Below are 22,331 nucleotides of genomic sequence, written 5' to 3' on the forward strand. Positions count from 1 at the left end.
GATGAATGCCATTTTGGTTTGGAACCACACTGTCTTGTCAGGAAACATCAAAGTCTACATGCTCTTGGTTTTTCTCTTCAGTACAGTACTGCTTTCCTAGTCCCCATTCTCCTCAAGGGCATACCTGGAAGACAACAGCAGGAAGGCACTAGAGTTTGGCAAAGAAATGCCAAAATGCAACCAGCAGAACCCTGACATTTACGGAGAAAGCAGATATAGTCTCTAATCATATAAAATAGAAGAGAAATATGAAAAAAAAAAGTGATTCAGTAGCACTGACTGAATCTAGGAATTTATAGAGCAGTAATAAGAGAAATGGAGACACCCATATCCCCAGGGCACAAATGTAGGTATGGGGCCAGAACACGGACCTGTGTGAAGACAGGCAATTGCTTCTTGTTGCCTGTGGATGCTAAGCAAACATACATACACACACACACACACACACACACACACACACACATACACACACACACACACACACACACACACACACATACACACACGTTACCATGGATACCCAAGGATGCCCATGAATAAGAAGAATCTATGAAGCCCTGTGTGCTCCTCAAGCTTAGTACTTGAGATCTAGGTCACAGAAACTCATAATCATAGTTTATTGACTTTTTCTCATAGTATGCCTTTGTAATTGTTAGGAAGACACAACTCTCACCTTCGGTCAATGCCAATCTGCATGTCAAAACAGAGACTAGGTCAGTATAGCCATATTGATTTAATCCCATCAGATTCTTGAAAGTTACTTTGACTAGTGCTTGGCTTAGAGGAGGTACTAATCACTTGCAGACACTTAATTCTAAAAATGGTTTCACCACCAGCTGCATAATTCGAGTGGCAACCATTGAGATATAGTCTACCCAAGGGGCCAAGCCACTTTTTCTGCAATGAGTAAGATAGTTTGCAGAGGGCGTATGGTTGTTGGTCACAGTTACTCAGTTAACTGTCACTGGCAAGAAGAATGTGGCTGTGTGTCAGTACATACAACACTCTATGTACACAAAACAAGAAGGTATAAGCTGGGCTGTGGGCTCCAGTTGTGGGTCTGTGGTCCCTGAGACTACTGGTGTTGGCCAGGATGTTACCAGTAATGAGGCCTCCAAAGCAACGGACAGTCCAGAAACTGACTGGTATGGATGACAGGTCCACTGAAAACAGTCTCTGAAGTGGGACCAAAAATGTCTTTGACGCTTACTACCTTTCTGTCCACTCTTCCTAAAGAGTCAGAGGACCAGGACACCTGCTTCTAGATAGGGTGCCACAGCAATGACAGGGATACTGTACCCATGACATCTCAACAGCATGGCGGCCCAAGTTAGACTTGCACAAATGACAACACCAGGGGACCAGCCAGTGTGGATGGGGGGCGGTTCTCATAGGGTTCCACCCCTCTATGAAGAGTTGTAGGCAACTCATGGCTGCTGAGAGACAGTGAATCAGTTTTTGTCAGGAGAAAGTCCCCTGGTCAGTTATCCATTCCCCACTGGTCAGCCCTAAACATGTACAAAAGAGTGACCCTAAATGGATGCAGATCACACATCCAAACCCTCTCTCTCTCTCTCTCTCTCTCTCTCTCTCTCTCTCTCTCTCTCTCTCTCTCTCTCTCTCTCTCTCATACATACACACATATAACAATAAAAATTATAGGAGTCTTAAGAGATCATGAATTTGAGAGGGGGTTGCGGGGATTGGGAGTTTGGAATAGGGAGGGTGGAATTGTACAAACTCATGTATGAAATTCTCAAAACATTAAATAAAAATATATATTTGAAATTTAAAAAGGCCTTTGAAATGCAAAGGAAGAAGATGGTAGATGGGCTAGGGTGGGCTTGGATTTGAGAGCTGAAATAAATGAACGTTTATGACAGGCCTTCTCTAATGAAATCATGGAATGTCAGGACATGCGGACAGCATGGCTGCTGCTTTTCTGGGTCTTTATGTTTCTAATTTGTGCGAGCTGAGGTTAGAGCCTCTCCATCCATTTACTGAAGAGCAGCAGTGACAGCTACCTGTTTCTGAGAAACAATCCAATTGCAGCTGTACTGTAACAAAAAAAATGAGGTCCTAGGAACTCCACTTTTCTCCCTAATACATTAGCTACAATAAGGTAGCATTTATTTTATTCCACTAAAATGAATGGATGTTTAATTATTCTATAATTTATGGTAGTATCACGCTCCAGCTATAGTTTTAAATTCCTGTAACTTAGAGAGAAATTTAAGCCTTTTCATGGCTACAGATTCAAGCCCCTCTTGGCCTTGTGTGATCAAGGTTACACAAAGACTAAATGCTCTTGTTGTGGATATTTGTCTCTGGCAATGCCCAGGCAACCCTGGAGGAACATTATTAGCATTCAGGTGGTGGTGGTGTGGCTGACACACTTAGCATGAAAAATTCCTCTGACATAGTGTAATTTCTTTTGTTGTTTCAACTTCTTGCTTAGTTACAAAATAGACACTCTATGAAAAGCAGTTTAGCCTCTCAATTAAAACGCCAGTGTGGCAGGGTGTAACAATAACATGAAGGTCAAAAGGAACACTGCCCTCTTCTTAGTCTTTACTTTGGATCCTGCCACTAGACTGGTGTCGTAAAAATATCTACTTGAAAAGCTGTAACTGTCAACTGAAGGACCAGAACAATTCAATGTTCCTAAGTGATTATAAACTGAGCCAGAGCACACAGCTCTCGACTGACAAGTAACAGTTCAGACTGTTAATAGCTTCTCTGTCTTATGATAAACACAATGACACATTCAACACGATTTCCCATATAACTATGGAAATCATGAAAATGGATATCAGGGACATGATAGAATGTCTGTAATGTGTGTTTAAAAATTGTATGAAAATAGTAAGTCATCAGACTTTAAAACAGTGTACATTTGGCTCCTTAAGTGTTGATAACAATCACATAGTGCTTTGATCTTCATGGGAGCTGTCAAATCAGGGGTGGCTGAAGATGTCTGATGGTGCAATTCCTCATGGAGTACCCATGGTGCATCCCAGAGTACTAGTCGCCTTGAATGTCTTCCCAGTATCATAGGGGCAAGGTTCCAATGCACTGTGGTGCCTTACAAGTCTGACTTGTGCATATCACTACATGGTTAGGCTTGCTCATATTTAGAAGTCAAAGGTACAAATATTTAAACCCTGAGGACCACAGCCAGGCATATGTGCATTTTCTTCTGTGTTTTTGTTTGTTTACTTTGTCATGTTTGTTCCTATGCTGTTACAAATAAAAATCTGATTTGAACTGAACGTAGTTACTAGGAGTGAGTTTTTAAGAGCAATTTAGTGTGGGCATATTTGTGATGGTTATACAGGACAGCTGGAATGAACTGGTACTTATACTGTTATTGGCTCCCCAGCTCAAAAGTTCTATTCCTGAAAAGGTTTTCTGATTTGTTAAAACACATTGAGAGGTTCAAGGGAATCTTAATGCTGGCCATCACCATAGGACTGAGCAACAAATAGGAGAGTCATGCTAAGAATCAGAGCACTTCTCCTGGACTCATTTGGTTTCAAAATCAGTGAAAAGCAATTATAAACTAAGGTGTAGGGAAGAAACGAGAAGTTATAAAAACCTTGATTTGACCCTCCAACTAGTCAGTATATTCATATACAAAAGAGATAAACCACACAAAAAGACAGAAGGCCAACTCAGTGTGAGAACTACAACTGTAAGAGACCTGGTTGAGTTCAATTTAACACTTGTTATTAAAGTCACAACTCCAGGCTGTTGACAAAGAGAAAAAAGATAAGGAACCAATTAGATGAAATGAGTGACTGTCCATGAAGAAATATTTAGTCAAATTAAAGGACACTCGTGAGATCACCTACAGATGAAGAACATCTGCCCTTTTAACAACCAAGTCTGGACCACACCTTACAGGGCAATTTAGTAGGTCACCAGTGAGGAGTCACATTGTTTCATGGGTGATTTCTCCAAAAAGACTTTAAAATAGTTTCACCAACTAGTTTTCTGTGGCCATAAGACTGACCACAGCATCTTTTCTAAACTCAGACAACTGAAAGGACTTGATAGATGCCCAGCCATCTACCCTCAGCTTTCTTGTCCTTAAATTCAGAGAATATACTTTAACCTTGGGATGGCTCATAAATACAGCAAATAGAGTGCTCCTGTCAACTGTGGCTTTATTGTTTCTTTAAGTGTGTATGCTTTAAAAAAAAAAAAACAGTAGCAACAATAATATACTGGGCTCACAATGCTCAAGGCAAGTAAGCATTTCTTTTCCTTGAGACCCACAGGTCTGCTGAAGCTCCATGAAGAAGGAAACTTCGTAACTTCCTATCTGTGAACTATGGTGTTTTATTTTCAGACAGAACATCACGAGTTGTATATAATTCAAGTCCCAAATCTACATTGCACAATTGCCCAAGTCCATGGGGCTTCACTCCCTGACACAAGAACATATTCAAATCTAATGTTGAATTGCTGAATGGACCTCTTTAAGAATCTCAGGGTATTTAAAAACCTCCCCTGAAACTTTTATAACACATTGCCAATAACCTGAGTTAAATGAAATAATGAGACAGAGTTTCCAGAGAGTCTCAAAGAGCATTCCTCACCCTCTCCAATAACAAAAGAAAAATTAATTATTTAGCATTTAGGTGTAAAGGAATGGGAGGGGGGAATGAAAAGGCAAGAAGTCGGCAGGCCCTTGATAATAAAAAGTTTACCCATTTAATCTTCTTTGATTATACCGAGGGACTTCCAGAAGACAAAATTTAATTAAGGGTAGTGAAGGTTTCTATAAAGGCTGATATACTAGCTGATACACTAACATCCTGGCTGATGAAGGTTTTTATTTTTTTAGTTGCATACAGTAAGATCCCCTTGATTCTTAAATCACAGGGAACATTCCCACATAGGGAGGAGGTGCAATGGCTTGGAGACCAAGCTGCTTCTTTTTGTTCCATGTGGCTGGAAGCCCTTTTTTACACTCTCCTCTCTGCCTGGGGAATTTCTATTTATCTGATGATCCCTGGGTCCAGGAAGGGTATCAGGACAGGCCTGCCTTCAGTTTTAGGTTAGAAAGCAAGGGCATATAACTTGTTAAGTTAAATTACCTGCCCAGAATCTCACAGCGAGTAAAGGAGAAGGCTAGATTCGAATTCAGTTCTCTCTGACTCCGTAGGAAGGACACAGTGGAAAAAACTCCTATGTGATGACTTGGAACACAGAACCAAAGGACATGGGTCCACTGATGCAAGCACTTGCAGCCACAGAGGAGGCAAGACAGCAGGGAGACAATGTCACATTTGCAGGCTAAGCTGGTTGGCTGCCCTGTGAAGGAACTCTGATTGTGGGTGGGACACGAAGTCTTCCTTAGCAATGCAAAGACAATGCCACCCCTGACTTACTCCAGGGCAAAGACAATGCCACCCTGACTTACTCCAGGGCAAAGACAATGCCACCCCTGCCTGACTTACTCCAGGGCAAAGACAATGCCACCCCTGACTTACTCCAGGGCAAAGACAATGCCACCCCTGACTCCAATGCACAGACAATACCACCCCTGACATGCACAGACAATGCCACCCCGACTTACTTATCTCCTTTGCTTTTGGAGATGCCGACCAACTTCTCGATGCCACCGGCATCCCGTAAGGCCTTGGCGTTCTCCATGTTCTTGGTGATCACCTCGTGCAGGGTGCAGCACACGGCCGTCACGGTGTCGTCTGACATGGCCTTGCTCCCTGCGTTGTTACTGTTGTTCCCTCCAGGAAGCCGGTGGACCAGGTCTCGCATGGCGTACTTGCCTTTAGGTAAGAAAAGGGAGGGGACAGTTTAGGAACGGTGAAGGCGTAAGAAGAGGGAACAGTGGAGAGACGGGAACAGGGGAGAAACGAGGATGCAAGAAGGCACCGTGTGTCAATCAAATACACACACAGAAGGCACGGAACGGCTGCCCAGTGTGCACCACACTGTAAATACCTAAATCTATGGAAGTCCAGGTCTTGCATAAAGCAGCATGTACGCATCCTTCCTCATACTTTAAATCACTTCTCCATCACTTCTCTTACTCAGCCCTATATAAATGCTGTGTAAAAGCAGTTGATGTCATACGACTAAAAAGAAAAACTCTGCATGTGACTCACGTACATGGATATTAATCAAATAATTTTGATATGCAGGTGGATGAGTCCTGGCTGAGGAATACACAGTACAGAGAACCAACTGTACTTGCTCACGGCAAAGGCCAAGGGTCTGGTAGTCCACAGATGTAGGATGGAGTGTCTTTGGGAGTGACTTTATGGCTCTAACCTTCAGTGATTTCAGTTTTTAAAGCAAGAACAATAATGATACGAAATCTGTAAGATTATTTAAAAGATGAAATGAGGAAACCCACGGGAAGCATTTATTCCATGATTAAGAAAGGCCACAGCCTCAACAGATGTCATGTTGATATCCACGGTAGTAACTAAAATGTATGGTGGCTGATACAACCTTATGAACTTAGATTGGGATCTGTGTAATTTAACAGCAGTTGGATCACTAGCAGGGGAGGCGACCTTGACAAATCGTCTAATGCAGTATCCTGTGTACTGTGGTAACCTTGTCTCTCCAATGAGCTTTTATTGCGTGATTCTGTAATACAGCATTTACCAACCTGGTACAGTTTTCTTTGTGTGAGAAATGAATAAAACCCAACTTTGCTTACTTAATTCACTTTATCATTAGCAGTCTTGCCTCTCCCAATGATAAAGGTACTTACAGTGACAGATTTATGGAGTGTTTTTAGAATACAAAGCACTTTAGACATTACCAACAGCCCAGCAAGACAATTAATGCATCCCACCCGTAGCTTCCAATTCTGCTCCTTTAATTTACTTCTGGAAGTAAACAAGAGCCTGCAGCAAAGTCAGCTGTCCCTAAAATTCTTTTTGGTGGAATTGGCAAGTGTTCCAAGTTAGGTCCTTTACATACCTCCCACCCCCAAAGTAGACATATGTAGCCAGCTTCTAATAGTTACAGGAAACACTTCACCTGCAACAGACCTCTAAATGGCACCTTCTTCCGCTGATAAATTGTCTAGTGTGTGGCAGCATGGGGCAGGAGAAAGAATCCCATGGGAATAGGCAGTATCTTAGCTCCAGGCAGTAATAAATAAAACATAGGGCTCTGTAATATGATATTTTGATATCTGCTCTTATCCTTATTTTAGTGGCTTATTTTAGCTTGGACAGAAAATGCTGATGTTTAAATTACGGAAATAGAAGAGTGTCTGCATTCAGTTGATGACAGGAGAGGAAGTGTCTGACAGAAGTGCTTTGACTTGAAAACCCCCCAAATGGGGCATATTTATTGTGTAATGACAGCATTCAAAGTGGTTTGGAGAGGATGCTTTGTGCGTGGATAGTTAGTCCTCGCAGCAAATTGCTTGATATATTTATCATTAAATCAACTCAACTCTGACGAAGAGCTTGCTTCTGTTGAGCTCAGCACGCCTGTGGTTCTATCATAAGCCACCGGAAGACAAATCTGCCAACCACCGAAGTGAGGAGACGGACATGTCCTTTCCTCCCTGCCTCTGGAAGGGAAGTGATGCAGGATGTTCTGACGACAGAATTGAGAGACACTTCAACCACTGAGCATTTGGGACATTCACACTGTGAGTGTGGGAGACTGGTCTTGTGACCTTAATATTGTCCTGGTTGAAAGCAAAAAACGTTGAGAAGAGACTTGTCTGTGGAATTTCTTAGTTTGGGCTGCTGTTTTGGCTTTAAAATGTCAGGGGCAAAGGATGTGGCTTTGTTGGAAGAGTGCTTGCTTGGCATGCATGAAACCCTGGGTTTGATCTCTAGCACTTGGGAAGTGTGACCAGATCGATCAAAAGCTCAAGGTTATCCATCCTTGCATAGATACAAAGTTTATGGTCAGCCCAGACTACATGAGATCTTGTCTCTAAGTAATTAAGTAAATAAATAAACCTATGTCAGATAATAGTAAATGTGTGGCTTCTTTATAGCCTCCCAATCTGTAAGGCCCAAAGGAGACACAACTGATCCTGTAATGTTCACAATTCATGGAAACTATCCCACTACCAAGAAGCTATCCATTCAACCCTGAGTGCCAGGCCATGTGCCCAACATGCAAAGGACCAGGAGTTACCACTGCTGAGAACTCATTGGAACTCCTTTGTTTCCAATATGTCACCTACATCACACGAATGCTTTTTTTGGACAGCTAGGGCTTTTTCTTAAGTTATCAGAGCCCGTATTTTTCACTAGCTGAGTGAAGAAAGCAATCAAGCATAATTATTCCCAGGTAGACGACCTCTTGGCTGACTTTGTTGAGTCCTTTAAGAACATAATGTTCTTTTTCAATGTCTTTGTTAGTTGTTTCAAAAAAACAAATGAACACATCTTCTCACACCTGAATTTGAACACTTTTAGCAAAGGAAAATTGGGCAGTAGGGAAAACATTTCAGCTCTTTCTGGTGTTTGGAAACTTTGAGGCTAATTGAAGAGGGGAAGGGAAATGTGGGCCACAGGATGATGATAGCCACAAGCAACTGTGCTCTGTGCTTATTAGATCAATTTGGGGAAGACGAAAAATTGGTTTGGCTTGGGGTGGTTGTGGAAGGCTTCACATAGGAGGTGGACAGTCAGTTGAGAAGACTCTGTAGGTTGGGGGAGGGGCAAGATTCAGCTGCTATTTTCTAAAGAACATGCTGATACATTAAGAGCTCCGTGAGATGCAAAGGGGGAACCATGCCGTCTTTTTCTGACCTGGGTTTCTGCAGTTTTGACTTGTCAGCACAACTCAAGGCAGATGGCTGCTAACTGCTCCACACCCCAGAGCTGCTTTCACCCCTACATCTGAACGCTAGAAAAAGCGAGTCTTGCTATGCAGTAAGAATCTTGGTCCCCTTTTCCTCTCCAACCCCAAGTCATTCTTTAGGGTCCCTGAGGTCTGAGAAGTCTTTCGATGTGAAAGGCAGTTAATTCCATCTTTGTGTCTGAAGCCATGAGGCAAGGCTAAAAGGTGAGGGGGTGTCTTAGTTAGGTTTTTATTGCTGTGAAGAGACACCATGACCATGGCAACTCTCATAAAGAAAACATGTAATTGAGTCGCTGCTCCCTTACAGTTTCAGAGGGTCAATCCATTATGATCACGAAGGGAAGCACGGTGGCATGGAGGCAGACGTGGTGCTGGAGCTGAGAGTGCTAAATCTTGCAGGCAACAGGAAGTCAACTGTGACACTGGGCCGTATCCTGAGCACAGGAAACCTTAAAGCCTATCCACACAGTGACACATTTCCTCCAACAAGGCCACACCCACTCCAACAAAGCCACACCTCCTAATAGTGCCCCTCCCTATGAGATTATGGGGGCCGAATACATTCAAACTCCCACAGTGGGTTAAACGTACTTTCACAGTTTAATACTATTAAGGTGACCAAATTGTTCATTTCTTTTCTCTTTAGTGATAGAATAGGACGGAGAATGGTTCCATGGCCAAGGGTTGGGCGAGAGGGTAGGACAGCAGGCAGAGATTGCCTTTCTAGAAACTTCAAGGGAAACAGCTTGGAAGTGCTTCTGGTGCCAGGGACCGAAAGGGCATGTGAGGCCTAACAGCCTGGATCGGCTTAGGTGACCAGTTAAGTCCATTTGTGTTTGTGTACGTAATGTGACATTGTTAATATATGTGTTCTGCTGTAATATATTCTATAATAAAAGGTCTAAAGAGTCCAATAAAGGTACAGTCTCAGATCACTTTAATGCTGTCTTCTAAGACTAACATTTTCTCAAAAAATCTTTACCAAAGTGAAATGCAAAAGTGTTTAGCAATGAGTGAATTACATCATAAGTCCTATGTAAAACATGAGGATCAAAGGATTACAAGTTGTTAGGTTGGCTAAGGCAAAGGGGGACATATTACTTTAAAGACTTAAAGAGGTTCCAGTATTCTGCACCTAAGGTACAAAGAGTCCATGTATTTTCAGGCTTATTGTTTAGTGGGATCTAATCTATGCAAGATCCCATTTATTTCTTCATTTGAGAATTAGTATAGACATTATAAATTTCCACTTAAGTTGGCATTGTTTATTTAAAATGGTACAAACTAAAAGAGCATTTAACTAGGTTGAGATTTCATGACTGGTGTTTTACAAAATATTTTTTTTTTGTTAGCAAAAATAATTGTGTAGATTCTGTGAACTGGCTTATTCCATTCAACATGTTTTGATGTCCTGTTTTTGTTTTTGACAAGATTTGGATCACTAAAGACTTGTGCACATGATGCCCATACACTTGCTGACGTAGAACCAGGCTTCCCTTGGTATGCACATTTGTGCTGCCCTTCAGGAAGTGCTAAAAGGGTATGTGTGATTGAAGGAGGAAGTGCCTTCCAAATCTGGTGACCTTGGGCAGCCTTCCTGGATTCTGGTTGGTCTCCGGGCATACTGACTCAGGTACCTGTTTCCTAGCCTTCTCTCAACTGGTGGGCAAAAAGAACACGAAGAAAATGCTATAGTTGAATGTTTTAGTTCAGTATTTACCAAAGGAACCTTGCACACACACACACACACAAAAAAAAAAAAAAAAAAAAATAGGAAAAGAATAGAAAAGTTCCTAACACTGGGTGAGGTGATTTTGCTATTGTTGTTGTTACTGTTTTATTTTAAACATTATCACTCTGAACCAAGCCAGATTTATATATCTCTATCTCTATCTATCTATCTGTCTATCTATCTATCTATCTATCTATCTATCTATCTATCTATCTATCTATCTATCTTGCCTTTAGTCACTCAGGATTAACTTTCATGTCTTGTGTCCTTTAAGAACTGTTTTTGAAACTGCCTTCCCCAAATCCAAACCCCATAAAATGTAAATAAATAAATAAAGTAAAAAAAAATGTAAACCATTTCTGGATTTTCCCAGACACCAAAAAGTATGTTCTCTTCTACATTAGAAAATATGGGATGCAAAACTTTAGCTATGCACAGCATTATGTAGATTTTTTATATGCCTTAACATTTGTGGTGATAACTGTCCTGTTTATCAAGAATCTGACACAAGAGTTGGATGTGACAGCTCTCATCTAGAATCCTAGGACTTGGAGACTGACATCAAGTTAGAGGCCAGGCTGAGCTACACAGCGAGACTGCATCATCATCATCATCATCATCATCATCATCATCATAACAACAACAGTATAGAAACAAATAAACTAATACAAAATGGTTTGGCCAGTGAAGAAAAGGAGAACTCAGCTCCCATTTATGGTGACAAGTATCCTCATCCTAATGAGGTGTCAGCAGTGACTGACAGTGTTTTAGAGAGATACATCCTCCCCTTCATTTAAAGAATGAAATGATGGTCAACCTTTTAATACAAAGGTTTCAGAGAGCCACTTCCTTTGCTGGTAATCCTGGAATGCACTTGGATGGACGAGCTTAAGGCCTGGAGCTTTCTCAAACTCTCCTGTGTCTACACTTAGGTTTACACCAAGTGTGCTTGCTCTCATATGTGAGTCACCTGTGGTGGTATTGTGTTCCCCAAAATATTGTGTACTCTAATAAATTTATCTGGGGTCAGAGAACAGACAGCCACTAGATACAAAGGCTAGAAAATGGTGGCACTCACACCTTTAATCCTAGCATTCCAGAGATAGAAATCCCTCTGGATCTCTGTGAGTTCAAGGCCACACTGGAAATAGCCAAGCATGGTGACACACGCCTTTAATCCCAGAAAGCCAGCCTTTAATCCCAGGGAGTGGTGGTAGAAAGCAGGAAGATATATAAGGCGTGAGGACCAGAAACTAGAAGCATTTGGCTGGTTAAGCATTTGGCTGGTTAAGCATTCAGGCTTCTAGCAGCAGTTCAGCTGAGAGCCATTGGGATGAGGACACAGAAGCTTCTAGTCTGAGGAAACAGGACCAGCTGAGGAATTGGCAAGGTGAGATAGCTGTTGCTTGTTCTGTCTCTCTGATCTACCAGCATGGACCCCAATAACTGGCCTCAGGTTTGATTTTATTAATAAGAACTCTTAAGATTCCTGCTACAGTCACCAACTACCTCCTGTGGTAGGACACTTGTCACAGCCTTGGTATTACTGGTTAGGACAGGTATGCAACCACAGACAATCAGCTTTACTGCCAGCAGGGGATTCCTGATTTTCTCTCATGCTTCCTAAGACCCTGTCTTAAGTCCCCGCTCAGCCACAGTGCCTTTGTAAGAAAGTATCAAAGCAGAAGCCTGCTTACAGAATACTCACACATGGTGTGATTAAATATTAGGCTGTTGCTCATAGTCAAAACTGACATCATCAACACAATGTAGAAGTCGGCATTCCCACAGCTCATTCAGATTCCAATCAGACCACTCCGGATTGGAGAAGCTGGATGACTTACTAATCCAAGATCAATAAAATAAAGATTTATGACCAAAGTGAAACACACACAACTGTGGTTAACATTACCTTTCAAATTAGGCTCACTATAGAAGCCTTCTTCCTACTTTGCTTGTCTTTATTGCCTCATCTAACAGGTTACACTGTGAAATTTGAATGACAATTTCTTCAAATGGAACGTTCTTCTAATGAATCCTTCAGAATGCATTGAACATATCCTTGTAAAAGTTTCTTAAATACATGATAAGACAAACAATTGTCAGCAAAGACTACTACTATGCCTGGAAATGTAACAAATACATTGATCAGCCTGGGTCAATACAACTCGGAGCAACAGTTATAAAGTGCCTTTTCTATCTGTGTACTTTCCTTAACTGTAGGTTTTCATGGTAAATGATGATGCTGAATCTCACCACCAAGTAATCAAGAAAATAAAATCTGTAACCATGACCTTACCAGCTATGTTACATTTAAAGGCAAGTAAAATTTAATTAGACATGACAAGTCCATTAGGGAACTAGAGCATTTTGCATGTGAAATTGGTATCTGCAACCTCCTCCTAGGACACCGGCTTGGCTTGCGCTATATGGTTTAGGGGATTTCAGTCCTACAGGTAGCATGGTCAGGATCACTGAAAACAAGCTGGAGTAATTTCTGTACTAGGCAATGGAGGTGAGACTAGGAAGAGGTGAAGCTCACACCTCAAAGTTCTGTGTTCCTGAGCTCAGGAGCTGAGGTGAAAAGGAATGGGGCATTTCCATCCTAAGAAAATGACGATAAAAGCTAACTGTTGAGACCTGCAGCATACACTCTTCACCTTGCTAACCACGAAGAAGTCCTTCTGAATGAATCAGTCGTGATTGCTGTGTCTGTGTCTATAAAACTGGCAAGGCAGACAATCCAACACACGGTCAAACAATGCAGCTAAGCAGACATCCATGGTGGCGTCTGCTCTTCAGCATAAGAGGAGAGTAGCAAGGAAAACCAGTCCCTAGCTGTCTCCCCCATGGCAGCATGCCCATCAACATAAAAATAGCACAGCACAGAAGATTAGCTCAGGGAATAAAAAAGCAAGAACAGAAAACGCACCATCCCATTCCTCCAGCCCCACATTGGGTTCCTAACCAACTTCATCTCCGACATGGGTGACATCCTTATGGATAATGGTTATCCTATGCATGAATTCCTGTTTGTCCAGTGTGGTGTGAACATGCATAACCTGATATATTATGGTAAATGTGTACTCTTTTACTCCACATATGGACACCAGTTATTAAGGTTGACTCCCTTCTAATAATTCATAAGTAAAATTCTCTCTCTTATTATTTTTACTGAAAAGTATTTTTCATACAAATTATTCTGATCACCATTTCCCCTCCCCCAACTTCTTCTAGATCCTGCCCACCTTCCTACCCACCCATCTCTAACTCCTTTCTCTCTCTCTTTAGAAAACAAACAAACAAACAAAAAACCCAAAATAAACTGGAATTTCAGAAAAGAAAAAAAAAACAAGATACACACACATAAACAAAAATATAAAAACACAAAAAACTGAAACCATAATTAATATTCAGGCAAAAGGCCAGTAAGACAAAAACCAAAACTAACCAACCAAAACACACCCAAACAAAGCAATATGAGACAAAAAGTGTATAGAAACACTGTTGAGTTCATTCTGCGTTGGCCATCTTCTGCTGGGCACAGGGCTTAGTTTCTAAGAGCCAGAGAGGATGTACGATTCCAAGGAAACAGTGTCTTCCCACACAACAGGACTGCAGCACACGTGAACGCAGCGACAGAGGCAGCAAGAACAGGGCCTGCACAGGTTCAGGTCAGATGGGGTCCCAAGTGCTGATGAGAGGGGGAAGTGGACATGAACTCCCACCCACAACCAAGAAGCTGTCTCCGACAGACATTCAGTTGCAAAGGTAAAATTACTTTTTCTGTTACCATACTTGATTAGCGACTTTTCATAGTAGGAAAACTGTGGAGGTGGGGTGTAGTTAGGAAGGATCATTTGGAGGTAGGGAACCCAATGGCTAGTGTGGGCAGAGGTTGAGATATATTCTAGAAGATATGCCATAGTTTCTTTAGTTTTATCTAGTAACTGTGATTTTCAAAAGCAAGCACCAACTTATAACATACACAAGAACCTATTTCACATGCCTGAATTGATTAGCAGTTGGCTTGAGAAGATGATTCAAAAGGTAACTAACCTTTCGAAAAGGAAATACTATTAAATGAGGCAGAATCTTCCATGTTTACTCTGCATGGTATACAGCTTTCCCAAGAGTTATGCACTCCCCACCCCCAATAAATAACCCTTTTCATCTGTTGGGAACACAAAATGAATTGTATTTTTGGCACCTCGAGGTTCCATCCAGAGGAGTCACTGAGCTAGATCTGAGAAATTCCTACACTGTTGAGTGTCAAGGACTGTAAGGAGATGAGTGGGGATGTCAGCAAGAAGGTGGTCAGGTGATGCACGTTTAACTAGCATGAGAACAATTCTAAAAATAAAAATGGCAGCTAATTAAAAAGAGGCTGGATGCAGTATTTCTCTGAACCAGAAATGAATTGAGTTTTAGAAATATTGAAAATGATACAAGCAGATGATACACATTTGAACAGGATTCAGCTAATTTGATTAACTATTAAGTGTGATAGCCCTCAAAATAATTATCTCAACTCATCGCCTAATTTTAGCAGAAGTGAGAATATTCAAACTTAACTAATTATAGCTTCGGGAGAGAAAAACCTATGAAGGGCCTTTTCCTTTTTGGTTAGAATTGATATCTACCAAGATCCAAGCATTCTCACAAGACAAAATTTCATAAAACAATAGTCTGCCCTAGACAGGATGAGTTAGTGTTTCCATAATAAAGATTTGGTTACAGGAATGAAGTCTGATGTGAGCACATTGGGACAGTGTGTTGAGTACAGCAAGTGGCCTAATGATGGATTACCAATCACATTCTTTCATTTTTGGTTTAGCAAATTGATGTGCACCACTGCCATAAGTGGAAAAAAAAAGCTTCAATTAAGGTTACCAAGAGAGGCATATGCTACTCATCATAGCTTGCACAGCACAGTGGCCCTGCTTTTTTCAAGAATATTCACATCTGTTATTGTCACTTTAGTTTTGCATTGCCCTGGGGGTACAGAAAGGAAACACACAATTTCCAACTTGTATATAAGACAAATGCAGTTCAAGAAGTTAACCAGCACAGGTCAGGTTGTCTCTTGCATTTTGGTACCTGAAAGCCTCAGGAGCAGGAACTTCCTTAAGCATTGTGACCCTCCTCAGTCCTTCCTTCAAGCTCTTTTCACGGTACAGACCTTTCAAATGTGGGGACGGTTTTCTATCATCATTTATTGAGTTGGGCATTCCACAGACACTCATCAGAGTTTCATCCCATGACTGAAACTGGCATGTTGGACTTACCTTTCTGTCACTATTATATACTGAAGACTAGATAGAATCAAACAACCTGATGTCTACTGGCCAATAAATCCACAACTGGGATGTACCCTTGGAACACACAATGTAGGAGCACTGAGTGTTTCGACCTCTAAGAATTGTATTCATGATTATCATGCTGTTATAGCCACCCACCTCCATGAAAGGTCTTGGGAACAGAACTTCTATACAATGTTGCTAAAACAGGTTCATGTAGCCTGAACCGAGGAACTGCTGTACTTGATATCCAAGGCATTGACTCGTGATATCTTATCAGCAAGTTTACTTCAAATTAGAAAAGTAAATGTTCTGTACTGTCTAATAGATGCACAAAAAAATGCAGCTCCTTGGCTAAATAAGCTAAACCCAGGCTTCTCCAAACTTGCTTGAACAGAGAAAATATGCAACCTTTCTTGAGAATTACAACTCAAGGCATTACCCTGTTGTTTTTGCTACCTACCCTTAATGTTTACACAGCAATTTCTATGCATTCATGTATCTTTACCACCAAACATATTTAAATTTCATAGCAATGTGAGTTAACATCAATAAAAATAAGAATGATGGAATCACTCTGACTGAAAACAAGATAGCAGACTGTGAACTCTATGAGCTACAATAACAAGTGATTTGATAACATATTCCCACTGGTGCAAGAGTGGCATGGATGTTATGTGAGTCCAGCCACTTCCTCATCCAGTTTAAAGCCAGCACCTCAAGATGGAACTCAAGTCTGGTACCATTAGCTGGGCAAAACCCCATGACTGGCTAGGTCCTAGGTCCTAGGTATGAACCTAATATTATCCTTCTTCTAAGTGGACATAGATACAAATTTCCTCTTAAGTTTTCATCTTTATATTAATAGATTAGTGCATCTCTCAATCCTTATCAGAGATTTTCTTTGTTGTAGATTGAGATTAATATAGAAACCCACAATTGGTCAACACGAAGAATAAGAGATTAGGAATGCTCAACTGTAAATAGGACATCTAGCTCACACCTCTTTCTCCAAGGCTCAGGGATTACTGGGGGGGGGAGGGGCACTACTGTAGAACCCACAGGTAATGAACATCTACAGAAAAAATGGTGTTTTCTGGACTTGTCAAGGCCATTGCACATATGAACTCACAGTGAGTATGACAGAATACACAAGCCCTATGTGAGATCGAGTCAGAAGAAAATCAGCACTGATGTGGGAGGTGGTCAGGAAGTCTCACCCTTTGGGGAAAAGTTATTGGTAAGTGGTAGTTGCTTGGAGAAGGATAGTTTTCTTAAATGATGTGAACCCTCAGAGATTACTAATGCTCCAGTAGAGGGTCCTATACCCATGTGCATATAGGCAGCATTAAATGGGCTCAGTGGGTTTTAAAAAGCACATAATATTGGGAAGGATAAATAGTAGGGAAGATAATGGTAGAATTTCTGGGGGAAAGAATGGGAGTATATTTGATCCAAACACATTATGGGAACATATGAAATTTTCAGACATAAAAATAACAAAATTACAGAGAACATGTATGCTTACATTGGCTGATAGGAGCAGCTAGGCATGCCTTATTCCTAAGCATACCTGCCTTATCCTGACAACATATGCACACTTCCTCTGAGTCTACATAGTCATGCCTTGATTAGAGAGATAAAAATGCATAAGGAAGACATAGTATTTACTTAAACTTTGATCGTCTTCCTAACCAATTAGGTATATATGGAAGAATTCCCAATGTAATTATTCAAACACAGGAAGTTTTCTGTTTTAAATTTACTTAAGTTTTTGTTATCTTAAAATGAAACAATTGTTTTCTATTTTGGTACCTACCAATAAACCAACTACTGGTCTCCAACAGTCAGCTCTAATTTTAATTCTGTTCATACCACGTGCTATCAGTACCAAAGGGGCTTATGTGATACTCTGTAACTGGTTCCCAGTACATTATTCTGCTCTGTAAAACCACCTTGTGAAGGGCAGAGGCCAGCATCAGGGGACAGTGTCCTGATGCAGGTAGCAGGGGGTGGTGCTGGGGGTGATGGTGTTGGCTGGACAGTTACTTGATCTTTTTTCCCAGCACAAGATGGATGATAAATTACAGGGTACTAGACCCAAACCTGCCCCAGAGCTTTTGAAACCCCTGTCTTTCCATCCTTAAGAGATAATCCTCTATCTTGGTGTAGTGGTTTCAAAGAAAATGGCCTCCAAAGGGAGTAGCACTATTAGAAGGTGTGGCCTTGTTGGAGTAGGTGTGGTCTTGTTGGAGGAAGTGTGTCACTGTGGAGGTGGGCTTTGAGGTCTCATAGATGCTCAAGCCACATCTGGTGAGACAGACCACTTCCTGTTTCCTGTACCAGATGTAAAACTCTCAGCTTCTTCTTCAGCACTATATCTGCCTGCATGCTGCCATGTCCCATCATGATGATAATGGACTGAACCTCTGAACTGTAAGCCGCCCAATTCAATGTTTTCCTTTATAAGAGGTGCCATGGTCATGGTGTCTCTCCCCAGCAACTGAAACCCTGACTAAGGCACACGGCGTGAGGGGTTGGGCTCAGCCTCTTCTAACCAAAGCAATAGCTTTGTTTGAATTTTCTGTTTCTGTGATAAAAACACTCTAGCCCCAAACAACTCCTGGAGGAAAGAATTTATTTCCTCTTATGCTTCCAGGTCACAATCCATCATTGAGGGAAGTTGGGGCATGAGCTCAAGTCAGCAGCTTGAAGCAGAAGCCGTAACAGAACGCAGCTTACTGATCCTTTACTTGTTCAGATTCTGCTGGCTTTCTCACATAGCCCAGGCCCACCTTCCTAGGGATGCTGCTGCTCACAGTGGGCTGTGCCCTTCCATATCAAGCATCAATCATCAATATCGCACAGACATAGGCACTGGCCAGTCTGATGAGGGCAATTCTCAATTAAGACTCCCTCAAATAACTTTGGGCTGTGTCACGGTGACAGCCAAGCTAACTAGAACAAGCTCCTTTGCTTAAAAAAGGCAAAAAAGAACTTCCCATCATGCACTCTTAGTATTTTTTTTACTAGTACAAGTTTATAAAACTTGAAGTTTACATCAAGCTTACTGTGTAGTTTCTGTCCACTGATATATTATGTGCTTTTTTCATGATAAAGACATTTGGCATCTTTCATATTTTTACAATACATGGAATTTGAGAGAAAGAACATTAGAACCGAAAGATAATGAAAAATTATTTTAATAACAGTGGGCTTATGTTTTAGATATTTCTCCCAATTCCCTAGCTTACAAAAACAGTGTTCCTGTGAACTGTAAAAATGTCTTGGGCCACATAATATTGAGAACTTCTTTGTGAATTAACCACAGTGGACATTCTGAATGGCACTGCCAGCTTTATTAATCTGCCAGCAATATGCTGCAGGCTTATGATATGTGCAAAAAATGAAAACTTACTGGATTTACATTTGATGAGTTTAAAAGTTTTTGTATTTGTGGTACAGTAAAAAAAAATCAACAATTACAACAAGTATATGAACTCTTCAGAAGTAGACATAAAGAGAAAGAATAAAGGAGAGACCAAGTAGATGTAACAGAAACAAAAATGAGCTTTGAGGACAAAGAACAGATCAAAGTTTACTTCTGCTAATTCCTCTTAATCAAAATGGCGACATATGAGATCCGAGCCCAGCTGATAACCCACTTATTACAAGCAATATTTAACACTGAAAAATTCTAGGGAAGGAAAAGGCATTGGACGGTCCTTTGGCAATTTCTTTATTGTGGTGGGATTTCGCTCGCTGCAAAGGAGAAAGACATGATGAATGGGAGAGATTGCATGGAAGATTAAAAAAGCAGAAAAATATTAGGCACTGGGTATTTGCAGTTCAATTGTTCCGAAGCCCAGCAAAGGCTTGGTGTGTTAGCTTTCTTATCCATCCATTCAGTTTATGAAATCTCCATGTGCCTATTTGTCTTGCTCACCGTGGAGCTCAAGCAAGGGGTGGTGGCACCTTCATTCAAAGAAGTCTGAGAGTGACTGACTCACAGGGCACTGGCCTCACACCTTCTAGTGGCTGTTCTGGGAACAGGGGGCAGCTGCTTCTGCCCTTCTTTATTCTCCTGGCTGTTCTTAAGGTTGGCAAGAACGACTTCCTATCAGTGATACCTTCTAAAGCACGGACCCTAAGTGTGTGCTGCTCACTGCCCTGGCATTCTCTCAAGTTTATTTCAACATGATTGGCTAGAGAACAGCAAGGGAAAGAGTTACCTGCAAGGACCATGTCAGAGCTGGCACTTTGATCTACAGATAGTTTAGTTACCATTATGCAACAGTCATGGTCAGTACCAACACAATAAAACCAAACCTGAAAGTCAAGTTTCTTATTAGACAAATGTGAGTAGGGCATCTTCATATTAGAGGAGTATTTTCAACACACATCCTGCAATTCAGTATGAACAGCCCCTGCCATATTACGCCAAAAACCATTAGACATTTTAAGCATATCTGAAAGAAGATTTGGGCCCAAAGACCAGGCAGCCTGCCTGCAGACCTGCTCTGCTCTCTGTTCCCTCAGCAGACTCAATCCCTCTGGCTCATCCCTAGCATTGCAAACAAACACGAGCTGCAGCCTCCTTTCCCCACTTTCCTGTGGATCCCACAGACCATCCCCTTCTGGCCTCCCTCCCTCCACTTGTCTCTGGGCCCCAGGCCCCAGCTTGGGCAGACACCTCTCTGCTTAATCACAGGCCATGCCTGCCAGAAGACAAGGTAGCCTGCCCACAGACCTTCGGCTCTTGCTCTTCCCCAAACAGACCCAAGCCCCCAAACTTGTCCCAGCTGTAGCTCCCCACCTCCTGTTTACACCTTCTGTGGATCCCATAGACTATCCCCTCCTGGCCTTCCAGAAATTAGCACTAGATCTATAATCACCCCAAAACCCAGATGCCTTGACACCAGCATAAAAACACAGTAACAGCCAGGAAAACATGTCTCCACTACAGCCTAGTTACCCAATTCCAGGTCCTGAATATCCCAATATAGCTGGAACATAAGAAAAACAACTCTAAATCCACCTCTACATGAAGATTATAGAGGTCCTTCAAGAGGAAATGAATAAATGCCTCAAAGAAAGCCAGGAAAACACAAGTAACTGGAGGAAATACATAAACCTTGGCTGTAGAGAAGGCCAAGCAAAAAACAAACAGTTGAAGGAAAAGAATAAAACTATTCAAGGCCTGAAAATGGAAACAGAAGCAATGGAGGAATTCTGGAAATGAAAAATTTAGGAATGCAAACAGGAACCGCAGAGGCAAGTGTCCTCAACAGAATGCAAGAGATGGAAAAGGAATCTCAGGCATTGAAAATAGAAGAAATGAATATATTGACCGTTGAAAACATTAAATCTAAAACATTTCTGGTACAAAACACCCAGGAAATTAGGGACACTATGAAAAGACAAAACTCAATAATAAAAGGAATAGAAGAAAGAGAAGAATCCCAGATCACAGGCCCAGAAAATATTTTTTAAGAAAATTGTAGAAGAAAATTTTCTAACCTAAAAAAGGACATGCCTAAAAAGTTACAAGAAGCATATAGAACACCAAATAGACTGGACCAGAGAACAGTCTCCTTGCCACATAATAATCAAAACACTCAACATACAAAACAAAGAAAAAATATTAAAATTTGCAAGAGAAAAGACCAAGTAACATATAAAGGCAGACCTATTACAATTATACCTGACTTCTCAGTGGACACTTTAAAAGCCCAAAGGGCCTGAACAGACATCCTGCAGACTCTAAGAGAACACAGAGGTCAGCCAAGATTACCATTCCCAGCAAAACTTTAAATTACCATAGATGGAGAAAATAAGATATTACATGATAAAGCCAATTTTAAACAATATCTATCTACAAATCCAGCCCTGTAGAAGGTGCTAGAAGGAAAACTCCAACATAAGGAGGTTAACTACACTCATGAAAACATTATAATAATTAATAATTAATCTCACACCAGCAAAGTACACACACACACACACACACACACAACACACACACCACCACCACCACCAAAACAACAACAACAACACTAGGAATCAATAATCATTAACTACTGATATCTCTGAATATCTATTGTTTCAATTCCCTAGTAAAGAGACATAGACTAATGGGATAGATGTGAAGACAGGATCATCCTTTTACTTCATCCAAGAAGCACGCCTCAACATCAAGGAAAGATATTACCTCGGGGAAAAGCTATTCCAAGCAAATAGACCTAAGAAGCAAGCTGGTATAGCCATTTTAATACCTAAAATAGATTCAAAACTATTCAGAAGAGATGGGGAAAGACACTTCACAGTTGTCAATGGAAAAAGTCACCAAGATGACATCTATCCCCAAAACACAACAACACCCACTTTTGTAAAAGAAACACTTCTACAGCTTAAATCACCTATTGATCCTTACACAACGATAGTGGGAGACTTCAATACCCCACTCTCATCAGTGGACA

The 22,331-nt window shown here is 41.2% G+C and overlaps 1 protein-coding gene across 1 annotated transcript in view; it reads right to left on the reverse strand.

Annotated features, from left to right (window-relative positions):
- The window catches only part of Ctnnd2 (catenin delta 2), an 874,755-nt gene that overhangs the window by 42,759 nt on the left and 809,665 nt on the right, over positions 1–22,331 (reverse strand). The window contains 1 exon segment of the mRNA XM_028882044.2: positions 5,588–5,798. Coding sequence (XP_028737877.1) covers positions 5,588–5,798 — 211 coding nt within the window.

Source organism: Peromyscus leucopus, chromosome 11, assembly GCF_004664715.2.
Source record: "Peromyscus leucopus breed LL Stock chromosome 11, UCI_PerLeu_2.1, whole genome shotgun sequence".
Taxonomy (NCBI): Eukaryota; Metazoa; Chordata; class Mammalia; order Rodentia; family Cricetidae; genus Peromyscus; species Peromyscus leucopus.